The sequence below is a fragment of the Myotis yumanensis genome, unplaced genomic scaffold (assembly GCF_028538775.1).
Source record: "Myotis yumanensis isolate MYYU_CA2020_CCGP unplaced genomic scaffold, mMyoYum1.0.hap1 SCAF_6, whole genome shotgun sequence".
NCBI lineage: Eukaryota > Metazoa > Chordata > Mammalia > Chiroptera > Vespertilionidae > Myotis > Myotis yumanensis.
Window position 1 is genome coordinate 11614898 of NW_027223757.1, and position 12963 is coordinate 11627860.

A 12963-nucleotide genomic window follows, 5' to 3' on the forward strand; every position below is an offset into this window, starting at 1 on the left:
GGAATGCAATGTCTGTAGTTGGGTCTGAATTGAACACTTTTATAGAACATGTTAAATTGACCAGCTGACATAAGAGCGTTGATCTCATTTTCCTAGTAGCCTTGGCTGGAGCATCTTTGGGGCTACTGTCACCCTTCTGAGGTCTGGCTATTCTCTGGAGTCCTCCACCGGCCTGTTTCTTAGCTCAGGACAAGCATTTTATCAAGTACCCACACCCCTTTACATACACACATCAGTGCACCAGCGCAGCTGGAGGAGTGTGAGTATGACCAGGATGTCCCCTAACCATGCAGCTGACACGAGCAGGAGAGAAGGGAAGCATGGGCTCTGTCCAGGCCTCTTGTACTCCAGAGTAATTACCGTGCAGCCCACCCCATGTCTGCCCAGGGCACAGAGGTGCCCAGAATTTCTGCTTTCATTCCCCTCTGGCAGAAGAACTCTGGGAAGGGGGTGCACCATTCATTTCACTCCCAGCCAATCACATCTGAGCAATCCAGGCAGGCCCCAGCATGGCCAGTGTTCACCATATGTTACCCCCTAAGAACTATTGAAAAGATGAAGGAAAGAAAGAACTATTGCAAGTGTGGAATGTTTTGGAAACTATACTAGGTTGACATAAATGCATCAACATCCACAGTATCTTAGCATCTCTGTTGTTGAGTATTAGTTTGGTTCCATACGCAAAGAGCACCCTCTTGTTAAGTCCTTGGTCCTGATTGATCAGAGTTGAGGGGCTTTTTGTGTTTTCATTCAACACCTGGTTCTTGGGTCACTCAGGTGCCTCCAGCTAAATTGTTAAATTACAATGTTCCTGAACCTTCTGTATGAACCACATTGGGCTTTAAAATTGTTTTCCTTCTGCCAAAGGAATTAATACACATGATCTTTGTAGGCATGTAGTGGATAGTAACTAACCAGTGTTGGAAATAGATTCTGTTGTCACTCACTGGACAACCACTGAAAAACCATCATTGGTAGTAGGAAAGAGCAATGAAGGAACTGTTAAATCCTGAGGACACTGTGTTCAGTTTTTGTTTGTGTTTTTCCCCCACTATAGACCTTTCCCCATATAAAAAGTGAAGGGATTACAATTTAGATTATTTTTTTAACTTTTTTTTATTGATGACTATTACAGATGTGCTCAGTTTTTACTTATTTTTAAACAGGAAAATATAGATAAATTAGATAAAGAATAAATGCTTTTTAAAAATTATCTTTTTTATTTTAAAAGAAAGCTTTCAAGCATGGGTATCTTAAGTTCCATTCAGTCTGCTAATTACAATTATCTTTATGACAGATTTGATAACGTGTTTGGACCGAGCTAACCATTATTTGGAGACAGAATACAGGTAAGGATGGGTGTGCTGGCTGTGCTGCAGGCATATGTTGCTGAACATTTTATTTACCTTGACATTAAACCAGATATTGTTTGTATTTTTTTTTTAAATCATCTATGTTGTAACTGATGAGGAATATTTGAAATGGTTTCTTATACAGCAGAGGTCAGCAACCTTTCTTTGCCAAGGGCCAGATGGTAAATATTTTAGGTTTTGCAGGCCATGCAGTCTCTTTTGCATGAAGTCATACAGTTTTGTTGCTGTTGTAATGCAAAAGCAGCCATAGACTAGATGTAAACAAATGAGCAGGGCTGTGTTCCGATAAAACTTTATTTACAAAAACAAGCAGCAGGCTGGATTTAAGCCACAGTTTGCTGACCCATGAGTTCTACTATAGGACCAATGAGCCAACATTTTTTTACCTGGCCTGTATTTGGGAGTGACTTTTGTTAATTATTTTGCTTTTGGAGGGTTTATTTTGTCTTTCCCACAAAAGAGTAACCTACTGAGAGTAGGAGATGAAAATTCTATCCCAGCTTTAATGGAAAAATGGCTTTATCTCTTTGATGTACATTCCCTCATCTATAAAGTAAAAGAGCCTAGAGCAGGATTTCTCAGCCTTGGCACCACTGATATTTTGGGTCGGATGGTTCTTTGTTGTGAAGAGCAGTTCTGTGCATTGTTGGATGTTCAGCAGCAACCCTGGCCTCTACCCTCTGCCAGTGTGATAACCAGAAATGTCTCTGGTAGACATTGCCAATGTCTCTCAGTGGGCAAAATTCACACCCAGTTGAGAATCACTGGTCTAGAGATCATTGCCAACAACAGCTATAACTCCTCAGACTGCTTTCTTAGTGGCCAGGTACTTAGTGCCTGGACTTAGCATAAAAGTAACTCAAGTGAATGTCCCAACATGCCTACAAAGTAGGTTTTGTTGTACACAAAAGACAGAGGCACAAAGCAGTTCAGTAACTTGCCCAGGATTACACACTTAAGTCTACCCAGAGTCAGGCTCAAGAGTGCCTGGTCCTAATCATCTCAGACTCTAGTAAATGAGATTATTTTCTATGCAGAATCAACTCTAGTGTTAATCAATACTAAGTCTGGTAGAGAAAAAACAAAAAATAAAAGTGACCAATAATTCACTACTGCCCTGCAAAGTTGCCTTTCATCCAGTGTAGATATTCGTCAACATTCCCTGGATCTTTTCAGTGATCCTGTACGGTGCCAGCGGTGATAGGGCCTCTGGGCATCAATGATCATTTTCAGTCCTAAAGGGGAATATATTGAGTGAGATAATGGTTCCAGATCATCTAAGCCAGCAATTTTCAACTGGTGTGCTGCAAGAATTTTTAAAACATGCAGTACCTGACTATTTAGTCAGGGGCATTGACCTCTTTTCTCTTACATTGTCAAATTTAAAAAATGACAATAGCCAATACAACTATAGCTGTCCAGTGTGCATGAATCAAAATTATAACTATTTTTTTTGTCAGATCAGTAAAAACAATATGGTTTGTTTGGGTTTTTTTGTTTGTTTGTTTTTGGTGTGCTGCAGAATTTTTGTAATTATTTTTTTGTGCCATGAGATGACACAGGTTGAAAATCACTGATCCAAGCTGTAGCCCAGCATTTGAGTGTTTAGGTAAATATGAGGCATAATGACTAATAAAGGTCCACAGTCCCTGTGAAATGCAGAAAGCTTTGAAAGTCAAAAATTTTTGTAACTCCCTTGATGGCAATACCTGATTAACGTGGCCTTAAATTCATTTGACAGCAAAATTGGACTAAAATTAAGGAGTCTACTTAGTCTGTATTTGACTTAATGTGACTATTTGTGTATTTGACACCGAGATTTTAATGTTTTTATTAATATGTGCAGACCTCACAGGATCTTACATAATATACATCATTGGAATTGTCTTACTTTCTAAAATCCAAAAAAACCCCCAAAAAGTCTGAATTCTGAAATAATCTGCCTCTAAGGGTGAGGATAAGGGACTGTAACCCTGTAGTAGGATTCTCCATTATTTTCATTTCTTAATTCCTTGATCACTGCTGCAATGCTGGGCTCCATTAGGTCAATGGGAAAGAATTGTGAGTTATGTATTTGGGTAGTTTTGATAACTAGATGTTGTTACTCATCTAATTTGCTAAGTCAGCAGGAGGAAACTGGGAGGAAATGAAGTCAAAGCGACTGCTATTTTGGAATCTGTTTGGGCTGATACATTCTTTTTAAACAAACCAAGTAAACATTATCGTAATGTAGTGTATATATAGAAACAAGGGCATATGGCCTTCATCTTCAAAGTTGTCATTGTTCTTATAATATTTTGACTTTCTTTTTGCATGCTTTTCATAGATGTATAGCTGTCATTCATAGCCTATTGATATGTTGACTCTTGAAGGAATTGCAGATGAGAAAACATTCTTTTTACTTTTTTAATGTGGCTACTAGAATATTTAGATTTATCTATGTGGCTTCCATTATGTTTCTATTGGGTAGTGCTAGTAGTGTGAATCAAAATATTGCATAGTAAAATAACACATAAACTGAAAGTTTCTCAAAATCCCACTAGAATCCAGAGATCTAATTCCTTGTCTTCTTTTTATCCATAAAAAACATGTTTTTTACACATTTTAAATATCTTTTTATAAAAATGAGGTCCTGATATATATATATATATATATATAGTGTTTAGAAATTTTGCTTTAAAAATATTTTTTCTTGGACTTAGAATCATTAAAATGCATTAGGAAAGCTCATTTTTTAATAGGGTATATAATACATCCGTATATAAAACAATTAATTACTGTGTAAAACTTGCTTTCATAGTAACATTTTAGATTCATCTGTGTTTTCATAAATCAGGTTTCTGACTTGTCATTAAAGCAAGATATTCCCTCCTGTGTATTCTATGGAGGAGAGAAATTGTTTTAAGTATAATTTTAACACTTTTACATTTAACTATAATTTCATAAAATATAAATTCTTTTTTTTTTTTTTTTGTAGCAAATTCTGCCCAGCTGGTTGTAGAGACATAGCAGGAGACATTTTTGGGAACATGGTGGATGGATATAGAGATGTAAGTAATTGGGGGGAATGTTATGGCTCTGCCTAGATTCATTACAAAGTAAAATCAAATAAGATCTAAAACTCTGTGGATAGATATACGACTCTCTTTTTCCCTAGAATAAATGAAATAATATAATAAGTACAAAAACCAAGGTTATTCATTACTATTTTTAGCATCTGTCATTAAGCATTTGAAATGGTAAAACAGAGCCCTTTTCAACACCTAAGAATGTAGTTTTATCTTGTTTTAATAAGAGGCAATCTTTTTGTTATACTTTATTTTTTTATTTTAACACTCCATTTGGTTCATGTAATAACAACCAAGGACATTAACATTCATATCACAGAATAGTGAATGTGTGTCTGACACCAGTGCAGGCAGCCCTCTGCCCTGTTCTTATATATTATTCCCCTCCCTCTTTGCTCCTCCATTTCCTATGCCCAATGAGACTTTCTGGGTTATGTACATTTTTCTCAGAGAAAAATTAATTCACAGGAAGTCATTTTTCTAAAGTATATATCCTGTTGCCAGATTCACAATCTTTCATTTCTTATTATTTACAGACTTCTACCCTGGAAATCTGATGCCTGATTTTTAAAATGTGACATTGCTATTTAACTAGTTTTACAGGCATTTGCTTGAGTTATCAGAAATTTCTAAGTGTTATGGGCATGTGTCTTCAAGCGTGGGGAAAGCATACATATTCTAAAAGGCTGATACTTCATCTCCAGCAGGAGGGGAAAAAAACTTGGCTTTAATTTTTGCTTTTAGCACATCCTGATTCTGGAATCAGCAGACTTTGTTATTTTGGGCTTTGTTTCCTTTTTTCGTGTATTGTCTTTATTTACAAGATTGACACGGGATATTCATTTGGCCTATAAATTGTTTGAACCTTAGGATGATTTATACCTCCTCAGTTTGAATATATATTTGGCACAGGCTATTTCTAAATTACTTCAGGAAATTAACTAAGAGAAATAAAAAGTATAGTTTTCCCTCTAGGCAATAGAAAAGTTTTCTTTATTATTTCCTGTACCATGCAAGAAACCTAAGAATTATGTACAATTTGAGAGGAAGCATAATTTTTTCTTACTTAGTGGTTTATCTTGCCTCCTCTTGACAGTTTTCTTATTCAATGTAACCAGTAAATAAATGGTTTCCTGCACAATAGATTTGCAAGTCCTACAAACAGTTTTCCCATTTGACTCACTCACTGGTTTTACACCATTTGCTTTTAGGATGATTTTATCTGGAGGGAAAATTTGTATTTTGAAAAGTAACCTCTTCAAAGAAGTCTGATGAGTGCCTTTTTTGCATGTCATGGGTGTGTTAGGTATCTGTTGCCACAAAACGATACCACCTCAAACTTAGAAGCGTAAAACAATATATGTATTATCTCTGGTGTTCTATGGGGTGCGAGTTTGGGCATGGCTTAGCTGAGTCCTCTGCTTCCATGTCTGAAGGGTGCAGCCAAGGTGTCAGCCAGGCCTGCAGTCTCACCTGAGACTTGACTGGGGCAAGATTTGCTTCTAAGCTCACATGGTGTTGGCAGTATTCAGGTTGCCAGATGGGGGAGCTCAGTTTCTTCCCGGGTTCTGGCTGGAGGCTGTGCTCAGCTCCTTGCCATGTGGGCCTTCCTGGGAGAGTTTCCTAACAAGGAAGTCTCCTAGCAAGATAGGTTACAATCTACCTAATCATCCTCCCACACAGAACTGTGCTCATGGAATCCTAGGACCTGGGCAACCGGCTGTAAAGTTCTAGTCCTTCCTCCAGCCCCGCTGTCCAGCAGGCCAGTTTCAATCCCAGGGCCACTGGCTACGCAGCCAGGCAGGTGCTCCTGCTTGGGTTATCACACCAGACGGCAGCTGTTTCGTGTTCTGGCATCACTATTTTGTTTTCTATGCCTTCTTAAATCTCTAAATTAATTGTAGAATTAATTGTAAAATTAATTCTAAATTAATTGTAAAAGCTGTGGTGGGGAAGGTTCACCTTCTCAAATGATCCTCAGTACGTACATCTGGTAAACCAAATGTAAGAAACTCTGATCAGTTATCTATTTCTGCTGAACAGCTATCTATTTTAGCCACCCCAGAACTTCCTGGCTTAAAATCACAACCCTTTGATTTGCCGATGAGTCCATTCTTTAGCTCCCTTTGCCTAGAACCACTACTATGGCTATAGTCATGTGGCGGGTAACCTGGGGCCAGAGGGTCAAAAGAGGCCTCACTGACATGTGCAGCTGCACAGAACAAGCTGCATGGCCAGTTTGGAGTCAGTGTGGGAGGTAACTACACAAGGACATGGCCACCAGGAGGTGTTATTCATTGGGAGGACCATTGCTACGTAAATTACCTACCTACAAACCTAGTCAGCTTACATATGGTGACTCTGATGTCATTGAGATAGTGATATATTAACACTTTTCCCTCCCTCTTTTACTTTTTATTTCAATGAATTATAGTTAAGCAATGCCATGGGTCAGTTAGAGATCCTGACCACAAGTTCTAACAAAATGGAAAACTCCCAGTATATTTTAAATGTATTCTTGAGTAAGCCATGAGTGACAGTGTTGCTGTGTTTCAGAACTCTTTATTGTGCAAGGCGGCCATTCATGCAGGGATAATCTCAGATGAACTGGGCGGTCAGATCAGCGTGTTCAAGCACAAAGGGTTAAGTCGATACCAAGGAATCCTGGCCAATGGTGTGCTCTCAAGGGAGTAAGTACTTTCTTTGCCTTTTGTTTTGAGTGGAAGGTAACCCCCAAGGCATAATTAGCTCACAATTTTGAAAGAACAGCAGACATGTGACAAGGGTTTGTCAACTGGGGAAAATATGTGTGAGTGTTACAGTAGCATTTTATAGTGTCTGTGAAGAAGGTAAATGCAGTAATAAGAAAGCTCACTGGTTATGCTGACAAGTACATTAAAATGGCACACATATGAAGTCCAGGGCAGAGGAGTACTTCTACTCAGGTACTTTATTGGAGAGAACAAAGACTTATTCCTTTTTAGTCTTTTCAGTTTCAGGAATTTGTTGGTTACTAGTAATCTCCAATATTATCGAAGATACTGAAGGGAAAGCTGAAATAAACCCATTCTGAAATATGGCACTCCCCAGAAGACTCCTAGAGACAATTTTTTAAGGGTGAATAATACTTCGGAGTGAAGAAAAATGACTTTTGTTGACATTGTTTACTTCTCTGTTTGGTATTATTATCCTCTGCTTTTTTAGTAGCTTCATAAGAAAAATGTATGTCAATTACTTTAAATGTTTCAGCCTCAGCTTCTAATGCTTTCAGGTTTCCTCAGCTTCTGGAATGGAAAACTAGAGCTATCAGGACTAAATATAGGCTCAACTGTGGACCAGATGTCCACACATGTAAACAGGCAGTGGGAATGGTCCAGAGGGAGGCTCCCCTTGGATGAATGCCTAGTGAGGGAAAAGTGCTCTTCAAGCCACTGTGTTTATCTCTCTTCCTCACTCTCTGCCTGCCCCTGGAAATGTCTTCCCATGACTGCGGCTCTGGTATTTCTGACAGGTTGTCACATGTTCGTTGTCCTGAGGATATAGCACAAAACAGAGGTGATAGGCATTTCAGGATCCGAAAGTAGGTCAGGACCTACATCTTCGACCACTGGCTAGCTTGTGCATAGCTCTCCCTGCCATGCGGCCCTAGTCCCCTCTTGCATGCAGAAAGAACATGATCATGTTTTACTATCCCATTCTCACAATGGATTGTGAACTATCTTATCTGGTTAAAAATCACATGGATGCCCTATCCAGTTTGGGTCAGTGGATAGAGCATCGGCCTGTGGACTGAAGGGTCCCAGGTTCGATCCCGGTCAAGGGCATGTACCTTGGTTGCAGACACATCCCCAGTAGGGGGTGTGCAGGAGGCAACTGATCGATGTTTCTCTCTCATCGATGTTTCTAACTCTCTATCCCTCTCCCTTCCTCCCTGTAAAAAAATCAATAAAATATATTTTTTTAAAAATCACATGGAAGGATGAGGTATTATAGAAAGCTTTATTTCTGTGGAATTACACCCCTGAGTTTCCAAGGTCCCATTTCCCTCCATCCCACCGTAGAAGTAAGTGTAGCTGTAGCTTCAGAAGAGCTAGGAGTAAAGCCATTGCTAAGAGTTTCCGTTCCATGTTGGGGCATAGTCCGATCCGGCATCAGGCTGGCTGAGCTTGTGTCCCCCGGTGCAGTCCATCAGTCCATTGTGTGTGGGGTCCACAGGTCACATGGCTTTGGAGGGAACACGGGCAAATGCCAGGAAGCAGGAGCAAAACCAAAGGAACCAGAGAGCCAAGAGAGTGAGCTCCTTTGTCTGAAGGACTATGGATTCCCAAATTTTCCCGGGCTTGCAGTGGCCCTGCCCCCTCTAGCCAGTGACCTCTGTTCCCAGGTTTGACTGACAGGCAACTTCCCTGCATCACCCCCACTCACTGCACATGCACTCATCTTCCCCTTTGTCCAGTCCCTTCCCCCAGTGATGTGCCGGGAATGGGCTGGTGGTTCCCTGGGGTGTGTAAAGTTGCAGCTTCCTAGTGAAGCTGCCCAATGCCTTGTTTATAATGTCTGGCCTTCCCTTTGTTCCTTTGCTGATATTAATTACTAGCTAATTACAACGATACACTACTACTTTTTATTGGAATGTATTATGGCTTAGTAATATTGTGTGTCAAATGAGGATCTTGACCACAAATGATAATATTGTTTTTATAAGAACATTTATTTTATGTTTCAAAGAACCAATTTGTAAACTCACAAGTACACTTAGAGACAAAAAGTGATTTCTGGATTTGGGGGCGCTGGCCTAAGCTCACTAAGTTACAGTCCAAAGGCCATGTGCTCAACACTTCAAAAGGCCAAAACTGAAAATGTTAGTTTGGAGTAAGGAAAGGTTTATTGATTGAAAAGGCTCCAACCGAGAAGATGGGAGACCTAATCCTCAAATCCATCTTAAGAAAGTAGAGTTTAGGCTTCTTTGATGTCAAGGGGAGGGGAAATAGGAGGGCTGTGATTTTAAAACTCAGGCATCAAGCAGAATTCCTCTAGTGATTAGCATATCTGTGTGCTAGACAAAGCAGGAGCTGTTAGCTTAAAGGCTACGGGACCAACACAGGCTTCAACAAGATGGAGTCAGAGACCAGTGTTTTACTCTGTTACAGTGGGGGAGGGGAAGCAGTGACTGAAGTGAGGGGAGAAGTTGGTTAGGTACCTTCATGAAGAAGGCAAGCCTTGGGTTTGATGGAAGGCAGGCCCAAGGCTTAGGGGGACGCAGCAGTAGAGTCAAGACCAGGGAAGAGATGCCAGAGAGGGGTTGTGGTGGCTGTTGGCACACCATGTCACATCCAACTCATGTCCAGCAGGCTGGCTGGTGAGTGACTGAGAAGAGGCAGAAATCCCACTGGCAGTTCTGAGTTTGGGGGTGCAACTGGGGGTAACTGGAGAGGTTGAAAGCAATGCTGCGTGTAACCTATAAAAGGTAGTCAGCCAGTAAGGCCCGGCCACTTACTGCACGCTCAGATGGGCTGGCTCGCCTCCTTATATTTGCATTCTCTGCCTGCCATGACCTTCCCATTTGCTTTTCCCTATGGATGGGATTTTTTTACAACAAGAGGCCACACAGTATTTTTTTCATATTATCTAAACATTCAAAGACAAATTAGTTCTAAATTTGTGCTAAAGTTAAGGTCTAAAAGCTTACAGATGCCTTTAGAAACTAAAATCTTTACTCAAATAAATAAAGTTTATATTTATATACTAGTATATGTGTGTGTACATATGTGTGTATACATATATACTATATACAAATGAAATTTTATATGTGTATTAATGCATACACATGTATACACATATATGCTTTCACTTAATGTATTTGCCTCAAACTCTTTGGAACATTAAGATTATATCCTGATTTATAGTAAAAGAGATAGCTTGTTCCCTGGAAGCTTTAAATGTTAGCTTGACCCTGATTTTTGAGGATCTGTTTCTTTTTATGTTGTTTTTGTTGTTGTTGTTGTTGTTTTTCTATTGATACTAGAGTGCTATCTCAGGAAGGCATCAGGCTGTGGCCTAGGTTTGTTGAGGGCCGCCATCTTCAACATGAATGAAGAACTGGCCTTTGGCTTTGAACCTGTTTTTTGGAATTGCTTGCCTGTGTCTGCATACATTTGAATGCTTCTCTTGTACAAATACAAGATTTTCTTTTACTTTTGAATAACAATTATTAAAACCACTGAATAATAGTAAACATTATGTTCTCAATTACTTCTGCGATATCAATTGAGATTAATACATGTGAAGCTGCTTTATATAATTTGAAATTAAACTTTAATGCAAAAAAGAAGTACCAAAATCTGAACCATTAAGGAATTAGGAAAAATTTTGCTTCACAGTCTGTATCATTATTTGAAGAGATAATCCAATTTTTGTGCTGATGTGAGTAGATAGAAAATCCAGAATTCTATCAAGGTCCCTTCTTCCTTCTAGCTCTGATTTTGCACTAGGAGAGGAGTGAGCTGTAGGCCAATAGTCTTTTTCATTCATTTAGATTCCCAAATCTTCAGGGAGCACTTGTTTTTATCCGTGCTGGTTTGCTGTTGGGGAACCAGTGTACATGCGGTCATTGAACTTCTGTTCCCACACATGATTGTTTGGTGTTCAGGAAAAAACACAGAAGGAAGCACTGCAGCTGAGGAAGAAAGAGCCCCTAGAGTAAATATCCAGGGCTTTTTTGGGGTTCATCCGGGGTCAGGTTACTTCCTGGATCTGGGGAGACCAGAATGGAATCAGGAAGAGGCGCTGACTTCACAAGAGGAGGATGGCTCCAACCAGAGGCCGGGAAGGCTTGTCTTTCTGTTTACATCAGACTATTCTTGATTGCTTCTGTAGCCGCTGGGAAGGCTGGCCGTTCCTGGAATCTGATTGAGTACATTCACCCTAATCTGTGAAAACCTCCAAACCCCCACATCCTGAGGGCATTTTCTTTTTTAAAAGAGGACACTTACCCATGGAATTCTCTAAATGGTCATTTTCAATTAGTTCAACAGAGTGCAATGGAAAAAACCATTCCCACGGATAATGGAGGAAAGTGAGGAAGGAGCTGTTAGAAGCTGAGCCTTCCCTGGCATCTTCTTCTCAGGGGTCACTCCAAAGTTACCCTTCTTACCGTAACTTCTCTTTTTCAACAACAGCAGCAAAATCTTAATGTTTCCCGGCAGTGGGAACAAGTGTAGGCTGGCAGCAGTATCGTTTGGGTTTATTTGGGCCAAATTTCAAGTGAAATACTTAGTGCAGGAACATTAGAGAAGATGGGAAAATCAGTCAATGAAAGGCTCCAAATAAATCTTAATAAAAATGTAAGTATGAAATACAACATTATGCATCTTTTTTTAAAAGTCAGGAGAGCTGGGTCCTCCTCCCAGCGTTGCCACCAAATGTGAACTTAGTCAAGTCCCCTGACCCAACTGGGTCTGAGTTTTCTCATATGAAAAATGAATGGTGCCTGCATTTCATTCAGTACAGGGATTATAATAGAACCTAATGTAGAATACCTGGGTTGATGGAGTCTCTGCCTGAGGGTGGACAAAGAATATGAAAGAGAATATTAATCCAGAGAGCCTGACTACCTGTTACTTCTATGAAAAACATTGATGGGAAGGTACTCATGCTCTTGCCTAACTATTTTGGAGTTCTCTGTGGATTTCACAGTTCCATACTCTCTGTCCAATCTTGCCATGTATAATTCAGAGTTAAACATTTAAAATATAACTCATATTCTCAGATTGTAAAATAATGCCACACACAGTGACATCTACCTTTTAAAAAAATATTTTTATTGGTCAGAGAGGAAGGGAAAGGCAGAGAGAAATAGAAACATCAATGACGAGAGAGAATCATTGATCGGCTGCCTCCTGCACTGGGGATCGAGCCCGCAACCCGGGCATGTGCCCTGACTGGGAATGGAACCATGACCTCCTGGATCATAGGTTGACGCTCAACCACTGAGCCACGCAGGGTTGGCGACATCGACCTTTTTGTGTTTCCGTCTAGTATCTAATATAGTAAGTACTATGTACATAAGATTAATCTTGAGAGTTCCAGATTTTCTATTGGTTCTATGTATTTTTACACCATTGAGTTGGTGATGGATTTTTAGAAAGTTAAATATGGTGTGAGGTCTTAGAAATCTCTTTTCTTCCGAAGAAGGCAAGTACAGAACAAGGCTGATTTAATAAGTTCTCCCATGAGATTAATACAGGCTGTAGGGCAGCAGGGCTCCGGAGGTCCAGAGATAAATGCTGATGAGCTGGAGGGCTCTCTTAGAGCATTGAGGGCCAGTTCAGGCCAGTCAGTGAAATGCTCTGAATTTTCTCTCAGTGACAGCTGTACCTTGTCATCCAAAAGCAGGCGCTGCTTCATGGCTTGGTGCTGGTTGCGAAAGTGTGATCAGAGAGAGAGACTGGGTTGAGGCTGTTCAGAACAACGTACTGGGACAGGACCCCTAAGGAAAGGGGTAGAAAAGTCTGTAGAGAAGG

At 40.1% G+C, this 12963-nt stretch overlaps 1 protein-coding gene across 1 annotated transcript in view; it reads left to right on the forward strand.

Annotated features, from left to right (window-relative positions):
- Positions 1–12963, forward strand: part of DCBLD1 (discoidin, CUB and LCCL domain containing 1) — a 55934-nt gene that overhangs the window by 30068 nt on the left and 12903 nt on the right. Inside the window, 3 exon segments of the mRNA XM_070417545.1 lie at positions 1298–1349; positions 4351–4423; positions 6998–7131. Of these exon segments, the coding sequence (XP_070273646.1) occupies positions 1298–1349; positions 4351–4423; positions 6998–7131 (259 nt within the window).